At 35.3% G+C, this 21,199-nt stretch overlaps 1 protein-coding gene across 2 annotated transcripts; it reads left to right on the top strand.

Annotated features, from left to right (window-relative positions):
- The first annotated feature begins 318 nt into the window (after nucleotides 1–318).
- LOC126812620 (ubiquitin-associated domain-containing protein 1) lies at nucleotides 319–20,489 on the top strand. 2 transcript variants are annotated; one of them, XR_008788127.1, is made up of 11 exons: nucleotides 319–661; nucleotides 4,420–4,484; nucleotides 5,999–6,106; nucleotides 6,567–6,669; nucleotides 6,933–7,044; nucleotides 7,427–7,535; nucleotides 8,777–8,884; nucleotides 9,099–9,185; nucleotides 9,504–9,642; nucleotides 10,284–15,921; nucleotides 17,640–20,489. XR_008788127.1 is itself a non-coding variant. In XM_050539091.2 (10 exons), the coding sequence occupies exons 1-10, from the start codon at nucleotides 406–408 to the stop codon at nucleotides 10,436–10,438; spliced, it is 1,242 nt and encodes a 413-aa protein (XP_050395048.1). In that variant the 5' UTR covers nucleotides 319–405; the 3' UTR covers nucleotides 10,439–20,489. The 2 variants fall into 2 exon arrangements, 1 of the variants encoding a protein (XP_050395048.1); XM_050539091.2 differs by having other exon boundaries at nucleotides 10,284–20,489.
- The last annotated feature ends 710 nt before the right edge of the window (nucleotides 20,490–21,199 follow it).

Raw genomic sequence — 21,199 nt, 5'->3', positions numbered from 1 at the left:
GGCACCAAAATGTTTTCTATTTTGCAAAATTTCTCGACCTCCGGTGGCCGGGGGCCGTTATCCGCCCCCCCCCACCCCGAAAGAGGAACCTGAAAATAGTATATCCTCATGCATTAACATGATTTAAACATCAGGTATTTTTTGTTATCCACATCTGTACGCCCCCCTCCCCCCCACCCAAAAAAAAAAAAAAAAATAAAAATATAAATAAAAATAATAATTGAAAATGATCAAATAAATCTTGCCACGCCCATTTGGGTATTTTCATCGCAGTTACTTCCCTTACATTCTACCGGAAGTAAACAGACGTCGCAGAACTGCTTATTGGAAAGAGGAGATTTGTCATCTGCTTTTTTCTTTTAATGAACATAGATCTATTTTTGCTGGGCTTTTCTTTCAATATAGATGGTTGTTACAGATTCTTGTCTTTTTCCTCCTTCGATTATGAAGGTTCGATTCACAAACATGCACGGTGTGGACCATATTTTGGAACTCCACCAAGATTTGACCGTGGATAAAGCCAAAATCAAATGTTTGGACTATTTCCACAACTCGGCAGAGAGTATGAAAATGTCGTTGTATCATAAATTGGTTTTAGTACGAAATGGGAAAGTTTTAACTGAAGGGTTGTCACTTCAACAAGAAGGAGTTAGAGATAATGGTATATAAACTTTTTGTAATAATTGGTGACCATGCAGAAAAACTGATTAACTATTTAATTTATATTATCCCATATATTATGATCAGGCATATCTGATTTATCCCGGATGGATCCGAATGAGAGAGAGAGAGAGAGAAATGGGGTTTAACTAGCGTTGCCAAAGGGTTTTTAAATACACAAAATGTCTCTAATATGATTATTGCACTGCAAGCGTCAACTATTTAGATTCAATAATCTGAAAGAATTTTGAAAAAATATTGAAAATTAAAAAAGTTATGGCATTTTGAAGACCGCGAATTGGAGGCACCAAAATACGGCTTTTTTTTAAAAACGTAAAAAACCTGACCGAAGCTAATATCTCAGACACTATAATAGGTAGATCCACGAAACTTGCAGAATTTGAAGTTCAAGATGTACTGGATTGAATCAAATTATCGGGAGACTCTTCGGTTATATAGTGTGTGTGCTACAGACTCTCAAACTTACGACCGAGACAATTTTCGTTCAAGGTCACAGCAAAAAAATGACATGATAGTTAATAACAAACCATGTAGAAGTCCCAGGGCTTTGAAATATTTACCCAACCCGTTTTTTGATGTGATAGATACACAAATAATGTTTTCACATTGTTATCGTGTTTTTTTATTAGGCATCAGCTACTTGAATTGCATTTTTTGACTATACCATGTCAAGGTCATACAGAAAGTGTAAGGTCACGGGTCAACTGTAGGTCTAGAGAGAGAGAGAGAAATGGGGTTTAACGTCCACTCGACACAAACTAGGTCATTTCGGGACTAACATAGGGTTTAATTTTATTTCAATAATTCGCTTGCGCGTAGGGGTCTTTAGCAGTGGGAGGAAACCGGAGGACCCGGAGAAAACCCACGAGGTTGGACAGGCGACCCTACTCCTTGTCACGTACAACCGGGGATTCGAAACCACGCCAGTCGACTCAATGACAGACTTTCTGATACAGCACGCGCACGCTAACCATTCAGCCATCCAACCCCCCTGTAGGTCTAGAGTTTATTAAAATATTCACAGTCTTTTCCTGGATACATACACATGCAAAACACACAGACAAAAATAGTTGTTTCAGGAATGGAAAATCACAAGTATTATGATCAATAAAAATATCTTTATTTCAATTAACAAAATCAATAAAACTTAAAATCAACAAAAATAAATAAATAACAGAATTTTTCTGGGTGAAAACTTATGACCTAAATCTAAAAATAACAGAAAACAAAACTGTGTATCATGATCAACATCAATCATATGAAAACTACCAACTACAAAACCAAAAATATAAAACTTAAAAAAATTAACAATATATGATATAATCACAGGGATTACACATGACAAAATAATTTCTTTTTTGGCATGACTGGACGTCATCAAAGTCATATGCAAATACAAAAAGTTACATGTATAAGTAATCGAATGTTATGACATTATTAAAGAAAGAATCACCCCTTCTCTATAAATAACAAATATCTCTGGTTATAAAATTTTAAAAAAAAAGATGTACAACAATGAGTAAAAAATTGCATACAGTGATAAAAAATATCAATGCTGTATTCTCAGAACTAAAGCGTGGAGTGAAAAGTGGCATGAATCTTGGAGCTTGCGTCTGTGCCTGGAAAATAAAATTGATTTGGAACAGAGCAATATAATCCCTGGCCTCTTCCGATTATGTTTTTTAAAGTTATAATAAAAGAGTGCTGCATCAAATAAACATAGTATAATAATTGTCCTAAAGTACAGATTGAAATGCCTTACTTGAGATTCACTTTCTCCAATTTCTTTTTCACTCTCCTCAGAATCTGTTATGAATAATGGTTGTGAATACTCTTCTTCCATAGTAAATAAAAGCTTTAAAATAAATGAGATACACATTTTCATTTTGCCTATGCCAAGTCAGTCTTATTTCAATATTTGGGGATATATTTTTCTCAAAAGTCCATTTTTTTTTACAAGTAATGTTATTAAATTTGCAAAAACATCTAAATAGTTCACACTTAAGTTTGCAAAAGTTAGGTTAAAAAAAAATAAATCATTCATTGTGGTCTGATCCCATACACGCACCTACCAAGAGTTGTCTTTCCCTGATTCTTCCCCGGTTCTACTTTCCGTCTTATTGCCAACTCCTACGGGGGATTTTGGCAAAACAAAAGCTCAAACTATACAAAATATATACCAGGCTATCCAAAAATGTCGATATCTCGAGCGGAATGCTCTTTTTTTCAAAGTTTCTATTACATTTAAAAATTAAAAACAAGAAAAATAAGCGAAAATTCGATCAAAATCTTACCTGCTATGGCAGTCCGCTAACTTCAGCTCACCAGGTTCCGGAAAAGTGCCACGTGACCACGTTTTGACTTCCTGAATATTCATGAGACCCCGTAGTAGAAACGGTACATTTTTCGGTCAGGTTTTTTAGCACACCAATAATAGGACAGCCAGCGCCTCTAGCGGCGTTTGGCATCGCTAGTTTAACACTGGACACAAACTAGGTCATTTCTGGACTAACACACTGTTCAATTTTATTTCAATAATTCGCTTGGGTGTAGGGGTCTTTAGCAGTGGGAGGAAACCAGAGGACCCAGAGAAAACCCACGAGGTTGAACAGGCAACCCTACTCCGTGTCACGTACAACCGGGGAATCGAAACCATGCCAGTTGACTCAAAATCATACCTTATGATACAATGGGCACATGCTAACCATTCGGCCATTCAAGGCTTTGACTTTATGTGCATGCATCTGTTATTAATTTTATAATCATCATAAAATTTTTACAGATTTCCAATTATTTTTATCAGGTAAATTTTTCAATCCAACAATTCTGTCCTATATCGCATCCAAAAACTTACATGTAAAGTCAAAATTTGAACAGAAAGATAACACCAAACTGGTAATTTAATAGGGTTTACTTTTTGTATGCATGTACATACTGGTACTTTCTTTCCCCGAAAAAAGCATGCAAACTACAATCTGATTAAAATACAGATCTATGTTTCATATTTTGTATACTTTCGATGGCCTCTACTACATGAAGATCTGAGCAGTTTTAGTGGAAGGTCGCGTCAGGGGTCATAAGAGCGACTTTTTACCTATAACATCAGACATTTGATTAACCAATCAGCGTTGATGTTTCTAGTGGGTTACCCAAAAACTTACTGTAACAGATTGTTTCATTGGCTAATCCCTCACATCTTCCAGAATGTGGTTTTAACAGTTCTGACAGGGCTTAGTAAAGACAAATAAAACTAAATTTTAAACTATAAAAAACGAAACGAAATAGGATCTGTGTTTTAATCAGATTGATCAAACTAAGGTTTTCAAAGAATCCTTTAAGAACATTGTCAAAATATAAACACAAAGATTACTTGACAAAATGCCTTTTTGAAACTTATGATCCCAAAATTTGAAATCCAATGTGCAATTTCACCATAGATTTAAAAACAATATTCTCAGAACTCTGCATCAGGTTCTTAATAAGATATCATGAAATGTGGCTCAAAATAATTTATTTTATAAATGGGTATTATTTTTTTTTATTTTAGTCTAGGCCTATATTTATAATATAATATATATAATATAACAAATCATTAACACTAAAAGCAGTCATGCAACCGAAACTCTAACTTTGTCCATAACCTTGAATACGCTACTGTATGTTTGAAGCTATCAATAACTTTGCATGAATTAATATTCTCTGACATTAATTATTTTTTTTCCCCCCTCTAATCCACAGATGAAATTTTATTGTTGAAGAAAAGAATACAACCTTCACCTTATGAAGCCTCAGACAAACAAAGTGTAAGTTGAAACATTTAAAATCTGATTACCATGTCACTGAGTAAAGTGGGATGGTGGTGATCTCAAGCTTGTACATGACAAAGAGTCAATTGCGGATTGAGGTAGTGGCCGACAGAGGCAGCTTGTTCTGAAGGGCCCTTGTCTAGAAATTTTTGAAAATTAGATAGCTGTAGATGCGATTTAGAACGCTTTTCTGTTGGTTTAGATACAGACTGGAACCGATGATTTCGTAGGCGGAGAAAATTCCTCAGGATTTTCCGGCATGGTTTCCCAAAGGCAATGGTGCAGGATGGAGGCCATGGCTAGCAACAGCAATTAGTCGCTCGGATGGGATGAAAAACCAATGTCCTGTGTAGATGTTGGCGTGCATGTACATGTAAAAGAAATCTTGATAGTAGTAAATCAAAATGATAGTAAATCATAGCCAGGCAAAATTTCCCTCATATTATAGCACACTTTCACTGTATGGAGTATGCTCATATTCAAATGGCCACCAGATTGAGTGAAAAGTTATGTTTTTAGGAGAAATTTGTTTAACTAAAAAATATACTCAAAGCCAAAGTTTGAATTTGAAATTGTTTTTGGCCTTTTAAAAGAAATATATTATTGAAAATGTAGGCCAAGGGCCGACATGGTCTTAATGCGTTTCTGGTGGCAGAAGGCATGTGATTCTCAACGTGCTACAATGTCACTGTGATAGATACATGTAATAGTTAGTGCAGGATGACCGCATCACACATACACAAACACACATACAAACCTCTGATTAGAGGGCCCGCTTCTTGGATTTGGGGGCTTCTCACATGGTAATCGGGGTGCCCGTCTCAGGGGGTCCATATTAAGTATTCTCCCCGGATTCAGCGTTTTCTTCCAGTTTTCTTTTTGGAGATTTTCAAAAGAACTTCACTGCAGAGGCTGCCACCTATGGCCCCTCTGCTATAAACTGCTACTGCAAGGAGTACTGAATAGAACTGGCCCATATATTATGTTTGTGCCAAAATGACTATAAATGAATGGGAAATTTGGGAACAGGCAAAATGCCTATGAGAATTACATCCCGACACTTTTAAAGTCTGTTTAAAGTTATTGTTAGTCTCATACTAACCATTGAATCGAAATAAAATCCTATATTGGAATAAAATGAGGCATTCTACTACGAGGTAGAAATCTGACTACAACTAGTACAAGAGATATCTTAGAAATAGTGTGAATGCTAGTAACTTGCTTATTGTATAACGTATAGTAAGCTTATTTGGTGTAAGAATAACTTAAGATTTCTGAAGCTATTCAATGTTCAGCTTGCTATTTTGTTGTATATTGTATCTCGTATCACTGCTATTTTCTTCATCGCTTGATAGTAGAATCAGTGATAGACTTTTGTGCAGATGTATACAAATACAAAACAAAATTTCAAAAATGCATCTTTTCATGGTTCCATTGTAACCTTTCACGGAGATGGTCAGTATGATTTATTTTACACAAAATTTGTTATAATGGGGTTAATTTTATTCTAGAGAGATGATAGAAAAGGACCAGATATGGAAACCATTAAACGTGCCACTGCCAATATACCTAAATCAGCTGTTGAAGCTGTACAAGAAGATGCAACTTTAAATGTAGACGTAAGGAATTACAACCATAAACTTTTTGTTCTACTTGTGTGCACAACATCAGTAAGAGCTCCTTAGGCATTTCCATAGAAAATGGAATACCATGCATTGTAACTAAAGTGTTGTGTAGATAAGAGGTTAAAGTTGATGATCCAACAATTTCTATATTGTAACAAAAGATAAAGATTACAGTGACTCCAATCAACTTTTATGAAAATTTTAGACTCCATATTTATATGCTACCTACAAGTAAAGAATTCATTGATGATATCAATCTTACCAGATCTTTCAATATGGCGTTCTCCAGCTGAAGAATGGCAATTTAGTACATGGTCAAATTTCTATTTTTGGTTTGAAAGTTAACTGTTAGTCCTGATTCTAGTATCTGTTGATATGTGTCTGTTGTTGGAAGAATACTGTGAACCATCTAGTTTACAATTAACAGGGGTGTTTTTTTTTTTTATCCTTTCAGTTTCAAACAGAATTAAGACGAATTCTTATATCATTAATAGATGCATCACAGAGAATTTTGTGTTTAAATCCAGAAGCAAGTAAAGTTTTTAAACAGGCAGAAGGTATGAATTTAACAAATTGACAATGTTATAATCAAAGTTTAGGGCCAGCCATCTAAAAAGAAATTATGTTTCTGTTCTCGAACATATAAATACTACTGCATGTTCAAAGGGGACAACTCCATATTTGAACACTTATATATTTTGAGAGAACATTTTGCTGCAATGTTTATACACCAGAATGTCAGTGCTACATTAATTACGAATGATCAAGTGTTTTTTATGAAGTAAAACAATAATTTATAGCTATAATGCATTTTATTCAGATATTTTGAATGAACCAAGTAAAAAGCCAAAAGTCGACACCGCTACCTTAAAACAACTAACAGATATGGGTTTTCCTGGAAATAGAGCCAGAAAAGCTCTCATACTTAATAAGTAAGTATGAGTTTTACAGTACAATAAATGATCTGTTGGTTTATGAAACCTAATTAAGGGTGAACTAATGCCCACATCTACTGTGTGAAATACATAAAATTAATGTGTGGATAATGTCTTCAGTGGAATGGTCAATTTTTTGCTTTTATAAATATCTAGAAATTAGAATGTCTTCAGTTCAATGGAAAGGGTATTATTTTGTTTGTATAAAATGTATGCAATGGAAATGATATTTTAATATTTATAAGATGTCTCCAATAGAACATCTACATTGTAATGACTATCATGTTATTTATATTTTTTATAATTATAGAAATAGTTATTATGTTGTTCATATTGTGGCAGAATGTCTATAATAAAATGGTTATTATATATTTGATAGAATGTCTGTAATGTCTGCAATGGAATGGTTACTACAACATCAAAATGATGCTGATATAGATGAAGATGTACCAGAACCTGATACAGATCAACCGCCACCTGAGGAAGAGGTATTGTTATGGAATTCAGGCAACACAGACAGTTGTCTGCATTGTTTTTATACGTCCCTGTCTGTCCGTCCATCTCTCCATCCACAATTTGTGGACACTCTACAGGTCAAAATTTTTATCCAATTTTGACAAAACTTGAAATATATGTCTATCTCCCAAAGATCTTGGTTCCTTTCGATATTCGCTCATATCAGACTGTAACTTCCTGGATTATGGCCCCTGATTGTATGAAAGATCATATTTTTTAAAAAACGTTTAAATATATCACCATTCCACCATAATGAAGATTGACTTCGAATAAATAAAAACAAAACTGCCCAACAAAATGGCCGCTCTTTGTATGCAAATTGTGTAAAATTATGTTATACGAAGGTTGTGGACCCTCTAGAAGTCACATTTTTTATCCAATTTTTATGAAACTTAAAATATATCTTTGTATCCCAAAGATCTCACTCCCTTTCGATATTTTTGTATTTCTGGATTGTACGAAAAATTGTTTTTTTTAGCTTGTTATCTATCCATCTTTTGCAAAATGTGGGCATATCTTGCCTGGCAACCGCTGGGCAAACTTGGACTCCCCATTTTACAACTTAAAAGACACAATATTCAAGAATAAACAACAAATGTAGACTTTCAGGCCGTACAGTAAAAATCATAGTCCTACCAAAAAGCATTGGTCCACAAATTAATGTTATCAATCAGTTCTTGCTATAGATATGACCATCTAAAGTTCAACATTACTCTCTGACAGAAATTTGATGGTTAGATTATCTATTATGCATTTTGGTCTAGAAAATCAGGATATTAAACTCCCATTTTATTTCATTTTAAATTCCTTACTTTTGATATGAATATGTCTCGGGCAAACATGGCATAAAGGGGAAGTATCAGATTATACTTTATTTGGAGTAAAATACCATAAATGCTTTAATTTCGATACAACTCGGGCACATTTTTATATGATGTGGACGTGCCTAGATGACAATACACTTGCCCCAGTTGCAGTGGTGCTAAGTGATTGTTGCAATTATCAAAACACTCTAGTCAAATGAATAATAAATTTCTTAAATGAGTTACATATCCTTGCTTAGCAAATCTAGCAATCCATTATGAATGACTGAATATTGTTTATTTGCAATTTTCAGATAAACCTTCTTTTATATACGGTATCTTGTGAAATGTGAGCCTTCCCCTTTAACTTTAAGAAGGATACTATGATTGTTTATCTATTTTAACCACAGGGAGCTGTAGGAGGAATTGAAAGTGCATCAGGAGAAAGTCCAAAAGTCACTAATATACGACAATCACTGAAAGCTTTTAGAAAACGAGAATTTCGGCCAAATCCTCGGGTGAGCATACCAAATGTTTGATTTATTGAGTTACAAAAAGTAATCAGGCATTACCAAAAAAATTATAAATAACAAAACCATTTAATTCATGTGTTATAGGAATTATTAGAAATGTTAGATAACACTACCTTATATTTCGTGTGTTAGCCAAGATTGTGCAGAAAAGTAGGATATTAAACCCCATTTCATTCATCATGAACATCTTATACTTCAGGCATTACAGAAATTATTAGAAATGGGTTTTGAGGAGCAGGAAGCTGGTGATGCACTAAGAGTTGCTAGAAATGATCAGGATGCTGCTGTAAGTAGATAGAGGATTTCGGCACACCCCTATTATAAAGATTGCCTTGTTCAGTTTGAGTTCTACAATGTCCCAGAATTTAATATAAACTAGCATCTTACATTGTGCAGAATTGAAATACAAATTCTGTCAGTACATTCATTGCTAAATTAGTAATCATTCAGTGAATAAACCCTAGTTATTTAAAATTCAATTCTCAACAAAAACATTTGATTCGGAAGATTCTTGCGGATTGCTGTCAAAAGAATGAAAGTTAATTCTTGCAAAAGTATACAAAATATTCTATTCAGTTTAAACGGAATTTTTTTATATTTTCAGTGTGAGTGGTTGCTAGGAGATAGGAAGATGAGACCAGAGACAATTGATGAAGGTTTAGATACAAATAGTCCTATATATCAAGCCATTATTGCTAATCCTACAGTACAGTTAGGTCTAAATAATCCCAGATGTCTTTTAGGTAAATATATTTTACTACATTAACCCGTTAAGTCCGTAGGTCATTATATAACATCCTGGACAACTGCCACTCACTGTGTGTAGGGCGTAATATAACGCCTTGGAGAGGTATTTTCCCCAACCTATTCTTAGAACATAGTTTGTCACTTGGGGGAATCCCTTGGGAATTCCCCCACGATCGCAGCTTGTGTAGGACGTTATATTACGTCTTGGACAACTGCCACTCACTGTGTGTAAAGCATAATATAACGCCTTGGAGGTATTTTCCCCAACCTATTCTTAGAACATAGTACATAGTTCTTCGTCACTTCGTCAAATTAATTACACAATAGGGGGTAGTTAACGTTTTAAAAACGTCATGCTTAACGGGTTAACCTTGTTAGTCCTAAAATGACCCATTGACAAGTTAGGTAAACCTAATGATGGTGAAAACCATTCCAAATTTAACCAGATATTTGTACTGATTAAAACAAAATGTCAATCTTTTCCGATTATCATGGGGTGATGTATGGCGAATTTCCCCCACAACACCGTGTTCCCACTATCCAGGGATCTTTATTTGTGCTTAAAAACATCAGAGAGACTAGCCATTCATCTTAACATCCTTGTCTTTCTTTACCATACAGGCCTTTTTATTTTCAGCTTTTCTACAGATGTTAGAGAACCCTGTAGCAGCCAGTCAGTGGTTAAATGATCCAGAAACAGGTCCTATATTAATGCAGATATCAAAAATATACCATGCTGAGAAAAACTCTAAACCACAGCTTACCTCCCTTTCGGTTCATAAGTCAAGGTGATAGCAGAATAGGTATTAACCCACAGAGTGTGCAATACAATGTGATATGTATATATTTATAGTAATTACTGCCAGATAGATTTAAACAGATCTATTCTTTTAAATCTTTACACCTTTATTACCTTGACAAAAGTGTGTGTCAAAAACAGAGAACTATAGTTTAAACCAGTGATGGGATTTCAAAATTTTTCTTGTCGGACATTTTTTTCCCGAAAATAAAGGGGCATAACTCTTATCGTTATTTAAGCAGACGTTTTCAAACCACAATTAAGAATCACTTGTCAACAAAATATTCAAATTTATACGTAATAAAAAAATATCTTCACCTCGTTATTTTTCATGCTTAATTCCCGTACGGTATTAAAATTTATGTCAATAATATTCTTACAAAATTACATGACATCATAATACCATAGAATGAAAGTGTGACGACTACTGTCGACCGGTACCTGTTTTAAATTCCCCCCAAATTACCGTATTTTTCGGGTCATATTTCGATACGTTTTTCAGCAAAGACCGACATTCATCTCATACTCCGTTTCGATTTATATACGAAAGGAAAAATATGACATCCCGAAATTTATTTCGTAGTAAACGTCGCTCAAAAACTAGCGAGGGACACCTACTGCAGCTAAATAATCGCATTCGACTCTAGCACGCGCTATCGTCTAAAACAATTAACTAACCTTATTCCAATCGACATAGTCGTCAGCATTTCTTAGCGTGTTTATTTATTTATTTAAAAACATAAACCCCACTCAAAATATGATCATAAATTCGACAATATGCCATCAAAATAGAATCTTTTCTCTCACATCAGGCGTATTTGATTCGGCACGTTTAAATCTCTTAATTTCACGTGTCTCGCGAGATGACTACTTTCATTTTGAGTTACTTTACTAAAACAATTAACTAACCTTATTCCAATCGACATGGTTGTCAACATTTCTTAGCGTGTTTATTTATTTATTTAAAAACATAAACCCCACGTATTACATTCGGCACGTTTAAATCTCTTAATTTCACGTGTCTCGCGAGATGACTACTTTCATTTTGAGTTACTTTACTAGAACCATGCGTGTGTGTGAAATAGCTTTATTTAACTTTGGCTTTCACCGAAGGAATATCACAGACAAGTTATCGGATACAATGTATATTGAATCGAAGCATGTTGAAAGTTATAAAGACTGTCTATTGATGTCTATTACAATATGTGACATCTATAGTTTATACATATTGTCGGCTCACGTCAATGCGATTAATATGTCCGACAATGCAGAAACCACGAGGTTAACACGAGGATTAAAATTATAATCACAGTTATTGGATTGATGAATATTCTGACAAAGGGGAAACAATGACTTCTGTTTACGACTAGATTGATGAACTGTCCGACAAAGGATTAAGTCGGTCAATCAAGGCAGATTAAGTAGTTAATCAAGGTAGGTTATTTATAGACAGTATAAAACGATAAATACGGTACGTTGATCACTTAATTACCTAATCAATCCAGCGTATTATCGACGATAATCGGGTTGAGTGGTTGTTACAATTAGTAAACTATTACTTTCAAAATTTTGAATATTATTCACCATGTCTTGATGTCCGATTGGGCATATTCCCGGTCGGACAATTTTGGGCGTTTGGAAAAAAGATTCGGACAAGTCCGGAATATACGGGCAAAATCCCATCACTGGTTTAAACATGCCCCACTGATGTCAATTATATGTCACTGTCTATTTAAATAAATGATTAAAGATACATTATGGAAGATTAGATAAAGAGCTGGCAGTTCTCACTATAATAGTTAAAAACTAAATGATATAATAAATTGAATTTGCTGAAAATTTCAGTCAAATTGATCCACTCTGAACCGAGAATTTAGCAATCAAATTTTCGGCCTAGTCTTGATCATCACCACTGAAGTTGGTACGATAGAAAACAAAGTCTCGATTATCCATTTCATCCAGTAAATATCGCAGCCTGGTGATGACATTGAGAGTTGATTATGGTCTGGATAAGTTAATTAATATCTAATTAATAATTTAGATATCATTTCAGGCCTAAAGAAAGACCTGCAATTGGCAGATTTAGCTCTTGCATAATGTATGTTTAAATGAAATCAGTAGTTTTCACCCACACTATCAGCATTTTGAATTTTAAATAGAAGTTACCATTTGAAATGACTTGATTTGAACTTAAACATTGATGAAAACAATCTGCGGAGGTTGAAAATATCACATTGTCTCCAATCCGACGAGCAAACTGTTTACAAATTGATAATCAACATTTGGCCGTCGGCAATCATAGCAAAGCTAAGTATTAATAATAACCAGTTAGAATTTAGTTAAAGGGATAACTTTTCCATACTGTATTTTGTTTCGAAAGAAATAGCAGAATTGAGTTTGTTTACTACTTTTTGTTTCAATTTTAATTTACTGTGTCAACACCTGAACACACAATATTGACTTTATCTATGGATAAAACCCTTAGACTGATATGATTATTATAGTAAACGGTTAAAATCTGTTGTTCGTCAAGTTTTGCATACAATCCAACATGAACATGTCCGATTTATTTTATGCGAACTGGCGAAGACCCCCCAAACCTCAGAGAAAAAAAAACATTATTATATCTTTTTTATAAATGGATATCATAAAATATTATGTTAATCGACTCACAAGTAAAATAAAATATATTTGTTTGGTATGGGTATTAGAGTTTGTGAAATTGAGATGACATCATACTTTTTGCAGAAATTTTTTGATGGGGTCCCTTTTTAATCCGACAAATCCTAGCTTGGAGATCAACTACCGTTGACGTTTTCTTTGATTGAATGTTGAATAATCAATAAGAGTACATTTTAGCTTATATTGATATGTCCACAAGATGCAAATGGCAATCAGTGACTTTATAAGGTATTTATGATGTAAATTTGTGATTGAAGAGCTTCTCTCTGCTTATAGAAATAATTTCCAAAACTGCATCCGATTCAGAGTCTGATGTGCAGCTGTTGGGCATAGTCTTTGCCCCGAACATCTTAGGAAGAAAAATCTTCAATTTCCTCTTGACATTGTTCGCCAATATCTTTCAAGGGAAAACCATAAAATCTCTTCTCCGCACATGGCAGGCCCTGCTTCACTTGGACTTTTAATTAGGTCTAACAAAGATCTTCTCTTTCGTAGAATCCAAAAAACTATGGTACTGATTTTTTTCTTTACTGTTTTCTGAGATTCAGTAGGTGCAACTGTTTTATCTAAGACACACTGATAATGACTCTCTTTACTGTATTCTTAAATTCATTCATGGATAATTCCAAAGTCAGTCTTTCAAAGTAGACTGTGAGGTGACCAGCCTCAAATAAAACAATATTCTTTTTAAATCTACAAGCTTTTGTTTCCGTAATTTGGATGTGTAAATATACAAGAGTGTAATAACTTGAATTCTTCATTTTTTGCATCAGAAAACATTTTGAATAGTTCTGGAATTTGCTTGCATGCCATGGCCAGTTTCATTACAGCGGTCTCTTTGGCATGGTTTTGAGAGTATCTGTGACAATAAGAGTCTTGTCTGTTCCTCAGTAGGTTTAGCACCCTTGCAATGATGTTTTCTTAAGTATTCCTTCCTGTGGAACTGTTTTCCGCATTCTCCGCATCCAATAAAGGTGGTTTTGTGCCTTTTCTCTCAATTGTCTTAAGTAGGTGACATCGCCTCGACAGAATTTGGCCACATTCTTGACCAGCGTCCATTTTGGTATAAAAATGGAAATGAAATGAAATGAAATGAAAATGGTGACTATGACATCAGGTGTGTGATTTTGACGTAATGTCGGAGTGACGTACATAAGTATATTAGTGGAAGGGTGTTAGTGTAACACCCAATTGTTTAATTATTTGATAGTCTAGATATCTACTATCAAAGACACCAAGTAAGTGGGAAAAGTCATAATCATTTAGACCATTCTCAATGCCAATATTGTAATATGCTAAAACTTAAGAACACATTCTGTTCTAGTAAAACAGGCAAATCTTATAAATGTTCCTCTAATTGGACTTGCCATAATAAAAATGTTATCTACCTAGCTACTTACTTGTAACCTACGTCGTAAACAATACGTTGGTAAAAGAAAAAGTTTGCATCTTATTGGACTAAAGGAACATTTGCTAACAATGATTATCGTCAACTGTAGCAAACTGCAATACTTTTGACACATTCTTTTTCCCACTTGATTTTTGACCTTCTTTTTTTCTTCAACAAATTAATATGTGGAGAGCTCGTAAGATTTTCTGAGGGACTCTTTTTAAAAGTCCTCTTCCGTGGATTCTGGCTACTTTTCCATGGATTTTCACGTTTTATAAACCCTGCAAAGCTTATTTCACGGGGGCCATCTAGGATCCTCTGCTGACATTCCTTTTTCAAGCCTGTTACTGGCTTGCACGTTGATCACCTCATCACTAGCACCTGAAGTACCCAGCATCGGTTCAATATCGTATACAGGATTATCCGCAGATTGAGGCACAGTGTCATCACCACTGTTCAGATTGGGCTTTAGCCTTTCACTGCCTTGACTTGGAAATTCAACTAGGGTTGAATGGATGTATTCCTGTTTGGATGTGTGCAATACTTTTGTATTGTATTTAGATTTAGATTGTGGTGGTCAATGGCTCTGGCAGGCGTAATACGGAAATCATATTACAAATATAACAAACATTACAACAAGGCGTACATTGGCTCTAACACAATTAACTACAAATTATCTCCCCTTGTAGTCCCTAATGTCATGTAACTTAAAGGGACAAGTCTGTCACACTTACCCTTTGACTAGATGTGAAAATGAGTCCTAACTATACATCTAGTCAACACTACACAACATCATCAGAAATCCATTGCTTTCATTTAACATCTGATGCTATGGCTGCGACTCTGCGCGTTTTAGCTATTGGCTGGTTACGTAGATCTACTGCTTGGCTTTGGCTACTAATTTCTAACGGATATAGTAACTGGATAGGTCTTCGAAGAACTGAGACACCACTCTTGGAAGAGACACGAAGAACGGCTCCACGATTAAATCCATCTTTACCCAATTTCCACAAATTTTGTTTCTTGTTCTCGTCATTTACTACAACAATGTCTCCTACACTAATAGACATTTGACTGGAATTGGCGATATTGCGGTGAGAGTTTCTGAGTTTAACAAATATTCTTGTTTCCACCTTGTCCAAAAATGGCACATAACACGATTTAAATGATTAAGTCTTTTGCACATTTGGTTAGGTTCTAAAGAATTAAAATCCATATCTGACATGCCACTTATTAGCTTTTCTAATGATGATATCAGTGTTATTTCCTAATTCTTTGACGGCTTTATGAAGACAAGTTTTAAAGTTGTTCTTGGCGCGTATTCTTCTAGGTGTATTTTCTCTGATGATATTCTGTGTGATGTGGATGAATTCTTCAAGTGGTTGGCATCGGGTGGGCGGAGGAGTCCATCCGGATGGTTTGCCGAATGGACGAGGTACATAATTGGCGCTGTTATGTTGATTCCTATGAAAGTGATTAAGTCGAACTGTTCTTTAAAAAATTTTACAATCAGTTATAATATTTAATTCTTCAGTGGTAGATGGTGTTGGTATAAAATTAAGGCCAAAGGATAATGCTTCAAGGTGATTTTTTGATAGTTGGAAATCTGATAAGTTGATGATAAGTGATCATTTCATTCTCATTAAGATTTCTTTTCAGGAATTTTCTTGGCATTTCTGGGTCTTCTTTTGAATTCTTCAATGGCGTTAGTTATAATGGAAAATAGGAGTTCTTTATTCTCCTCACTGGCGTCAATTTTTTGGATTTCTTCCGTAACTTCTTCTAACTCTTTTTCGATGGTGGTTTTGTGATTATTCCAATAATCTAAGCGGATGACTGTCAAATCTTTACCGAAATTTTGATGAGCCGCTTCCCAACGAATTTGGAAGCGACTAGGAAAGTCTGGAGTTTGAGGCAAGGTTTTGTTCTGATTGAGTCCTTTGGGTACGAACTGTTTTTCTATAGAAAGGCTCAAAAATGAGATATGATTCTCACATTTAAGTAGATTAAACTTAAGTTTTCTGAAGACCCGTAGGTACGGGACCAGGTTGTCGGGAAGTTTCTTGCTATTAGTGAAAGTAGTGGAGAAAAACGTATCTGGATCAATCTCGTTTCTTCGACTTGGATTCTCATTAATTAATTATAAATAAACCATACCTGAGATGGAAATGAAGATTGATCTCCATCAACATACTATCAACAGATAAATCCAATTTAGATACTGCAGCCTTAACCACTAAATTAGCTAAATGTCAAATACAACCAAGGTCCACCACTGTTGGTTAGTTTTCTTTTATTCAGGAGAGTACAGATTTTTTTCCCATTCATGACATTAGCATTATCACTGCAGTAAGCCACCAAATTCTCCCACTTTAAACCATGATCCCTGAAAAAACAAACAATTTAATCTTATGAATCAAACTAAATCAATTACATTAGAAAGGTTAGTGTTTAACAGAACAGTAGTTTTGTTCTGATTGTTACATAAATTGTTCAAATGGCATTTAATAATTGAACTGTATTGTATTCCATAGAATTGTGACCAGAATATTGTTATTTCACAAATTAAGGAGAACTAATATAAAAAGAAATTTACTTGAAACTTTTATCAATAGTATTACTATTAAACAGGTGCTCTGAGGTTGATAAAATGCACATTGGCATGTCCAAAAATTTAGTTACTGCCTTTTCCTGGGTATAATCTAGGCATCTTACAAGAAGAGCCATATTCTTGTCATGTCCTCTGTCATTAGATTCATCCAGCAATAAACTGAATGAATTGTAACACAGTTCCTTCACTTCATTTATGAAGTGTGGTGCAAGGGCACCTTTAACAATCATGGTGGTTTTTGTTTTTCCACCTTTCTTACCGGAAAAGATACATTCCACAGTTGAATAGTTTTGGCAGGAAAACTGAAGACCTCTTTGTTTGGAAATGCGGTAGGAATCTGTTACCGTGTAGTAGAGCGGTATACAGGTCCATTTTGCGGCACTGCAGTGAGTGAATCTGATTTAGGGGGACTTTGCAGTCATCTTATAATAGTATTAATAGCACCATCTCTCTTTTGGTCATATCGTAAATGTTTTACATACATCATGAAGTCCACTACCAGAATCTTCAGCTCTCCGAAATCAATAAGTGTATGAAAATATTCTGGATGTTGCACATTCAGTTGTGCATCATTCAATGTTATAAACTGCTGAACATTATCAAAATTCATAGACCGAAGTTAGTTATGAATCTGTCCACGGTCAGCGTTGCCAAAGACTTTCATTCACTCTTTTTGGCGTGAATCTTTGCAGACTGGCCTTATAGAATGTGGAAGCCTGTCTCTTTTAATTGTTTTGCTTTCCAAACATAGTCTCCTCTTTGTCACTCTTTCTCTTGTTCTGGTCTTGACTCTTTGCTATTTCTTCATCTGATTTCTCTAATTTCTCTTTATTATGTATTGGGGGGGTTGGATGGCTGAATGGTTAGCGTGCACGCGCTGTATCATAAAGTCTGTCATTGAGTCGACTGGCGTGGTTTCGAATCCCCGGTTGTACGTGACAACCTGTCCAACCTCGTGGGTTTTCTCCGGGTCCTCCGGTTTCCTCCCACTGCTAAAGACCCCTGGACGTTAAACCCCATTTCTCTCTCTCTCTCTCATTATGTATTGGAAGGGGCGTACATAACGATTTTGTTTGGGGGGGGGTCTTTAGCCAAAATGCGACCGACTGAAGCCCATACCCCTAGTACGAGTGACGCAGTCAGGAGCCGAGCACCACAGGTGCGAGTTTTGTAGGGGCCATGTGCAGTGGCGGATCTAGATAGGGGTGGGGGGGGTCCAAATCTAGGGCGCCACCCCAGCCACAATCCCACCCCACAATGAATGTCAACAAAATACAGGCTATAACATTAAGCGTCCCGGTAGAACATAGATGGTATTGTATAATTATATAGTTGTTTGCCGATCGTTGTCTCGCTGGAAAGCAGTTTTATTTAAGTTGACATAAAGTTTATGTCATATATGATTGTGCCTATAACACTGAGTAACCTGAGAAAAATTGAGTCAATATCTTGGCATTTGAGGTCATTGCTGGGAGAAATTCTTGTGGCTGAGAGGACCAGAAATGTGAGTCAATTAGACAAAATCTCGAGATCTGCCCTTGTCAATTCCGCCTGTTTTGCAAGAGTTGACAGAACTTTTGTATAGTCTGACGCCTCACGACCCACACAACAGTGCCAGTGGTACTACTAACATAACTAGGCAGTTCAGTATAACCGTGAATATGAAAGTGCTGAGACAACAGAAACAGAGTAGTGGAAGAATGATGTTATAATGGAATTGAGCGCCGCAGGCTCGAAAAAATTTCAGATGTGTAACCGAGCTTTTAATTTTTGAGACTGGGCCTGACAAGTTTAGTCAATGTCATGGCAAATGGATCCAAATTCTCGTTAACGAGAGGATAGGAAATGGGACAGAATCTTGAGGCCTATCTGTCAATGTCGCCTGTTTTGTGAGAGTAGAACTAACAATTCTACAGTCTTTTGACCCACGACTCACTCACTAGTGGTACTACTAACTGGGCGATTCACTGTAACTGTGAATATGATAGTGATGAGATAGTATAAGACAGAAAGGAGTTGAAGAATGATGGCATAATGGAATTGAGCGCCGATATGTAACTGAGCTTTTAATTTTGAGGACTGGGTCTGAGGGCACTTTACCTCAATGGGGCGCTTACTTGGTCTCTGAAATGCCCTGGACTTTGGGGAGAGATTTTGCAGAATTCTGATGGTCAGAAAACACCCCATTAATTCATTTAGTCTGAGACCGACTGCGGTGAGCACTTTTTTTTGAGACCGACTATTTTTTTGCCATGGGATGAAAAACATTTTTTTCAAACATGATAAGTCGACAAGGTTATTTTATACTAAAGTTTTGCGTGAGTAGAGTGACGTGTGCAGTGAGCACTTATTTTGATACCGACTGCTCATATCTTACGACCGACTGCACTGATTTTGAGACCGACTAGTATTTGAGATCTATTCTTGCATTATTTGTTTACCTCATTAATTCATTAAGACGGCAATGCATAATTTTGAGACCGACTGCAGTGACTGCACTTATTTTGAGACCGACTATTTTTCTCCCTGGGGGAAATTTTGTTCTTAAGACTAACATACTCACAAGAGTTTATTATGGTCTGGATAAGTTAATTAATGTCGAATTGATAATTTAGATAACATTTCAGGCCTAAAGAAAGACTTGTAATAAGCAGATTTTGCTCTTGCATAATGTATGTTTAAGGTTTGGAAAAGTTATCCTGTAAATCAGTAGTATTGTCAAACTTAACAACCCTAAAAACAACAGTGATAGATGGTAGATAACCATGATATACTGAAATATATACATGTTAAAATTACAAGATGCCACTGGTTTTAGAAGAGAATAAGATATAGAATTTATTTCAATACAAATTTATGTCAACACCACTTCCCTTCATTTCATTTATCTTACTGTAATGCATCAACGTTTGTTTTGAATGATTTAATCTTTATTTGTTTTCTCTTTTATGTTGACCTCAAAAAATATCATAGCAAGTTGGTTTGTTTTATAACCAGGGCCGGTGCTAGCTTTAGGGCAACGTGGCTGCCACCCCAGGAGGAGACTTCATAGAGGCGGAGTACTGATATTTTAGGTCAGAGAAAGATTTTCTGGAACATTTATAGAACTATATCAATTTTATGGAGGAAGGGTAGGGGGGGGGGGGGGGGGGGGAAATCAAATGATTTAATGCATGCATGTGACTAGACACTAGACTTGTGTGAGAATCAGTTAATGTTGAATTGTGTATTTTATTGTAAAATTAAGCAGATTTACTGAGATAGTTTTGAAGAGAACTTGTTTATTTTAAATGTTAAAATATGTATTAAAACAATGTTTTTAATTATACTTGAAATAAAGATTTTGTGTTAGAATATGTAATGAACTTTGTGTTCTTTATTTATGTTATATCATACAACTATTCATTGATTCCTGGTAGTTATATGACCCTTTTACTAATAAAGGAGAACACCTGCAAAATTTATCAATAAAATGAACTAAACTTATTTTAAGGCCTCTGTATAGTTGAGAATGTGCTTAGGAATTGCAAAGCCCAGTTTGGACTACCCAGTATTTTTGTTGACCCACCAGGACTTCAAGTTATTCAAATGTACCAGGAACTTGATTGGTTACATATTTATTCTTCTTGCCTTCTGCCAACTCCACAATACCAAAATTCTTATTTTGAAAGTTGGAGCTGCTACCATATAGTGGGACAACATTGGGTAAAATAATTTTAAACCGATCCGGATTCATTACTACTGCTCTTAACATCAGTTGTTACTGGTGAACACATATTATGTTCAAATAACTAACATACATGGATTGTGGAGTTATGTCAGGAACTTTATATAAATAATTGTGGAGGTAGAACTTTCACAACCTTGTTGTTACTTGTCATTGATATTGTGTAATAACAGTTCTTATCTGTCAGTTTTCATGGTACCTCAACCTTTACCCTACTTGAAAAATTACTTTGACTCCTCTGAATATTATCAACCAACTCAAGACATTTGCCTTTTGTTGCAAAACAACCCAGTGTCTGACCTTGGGATAATAGCCTAGACTGTCCACAGTCCTTATCCAATTCT

The sequence above is a fragment of the Patella vulgata genome, chromosome 1 (genome assembly GCF_932274485.2).
Source record: "Patella vulgata chromosome 1, xgPatVulg1.2, whole genome shotgun sequence".
NCBI classification, from domain to species: Eukaryota; Metazoa; Mollusca; class Gastropoda; family Patellidae; genus Patella; species Patella vulgata.
The sequence above is the reverse complement of the archived record's forward strand: the minus strand, read 5'-3'. Positions and strand labels throughout refer to the sequence as shown.

What these genes read in the sequence shown, in the direction of transcription:
- LOC126812620 (XM_050539091.2), top strand. Translation starts at nt 406, where the DNA reads ATGGTTGTTACAGATTCTTGTCTTTTTCCTCCTTCGATTATGAAGGTT. An exon ending in AGAAGGAGTTAGAGATAATG is followed by an intron (nt 662 to 4,419) that starts GTATATAAACTT and finishes TCTAATCCACAG; the next exon opens with ATGAAATTTTATTGTTGAAG. An exon ending in TAATCCCAGATGTCTTTTAG is followed by an intron (nt 9,643 to 10,283) that starts GTAAATATATTT and finishes TTTTATTTTCAG; the next exon opens with CTTTTCTACAGATGTTAGAG.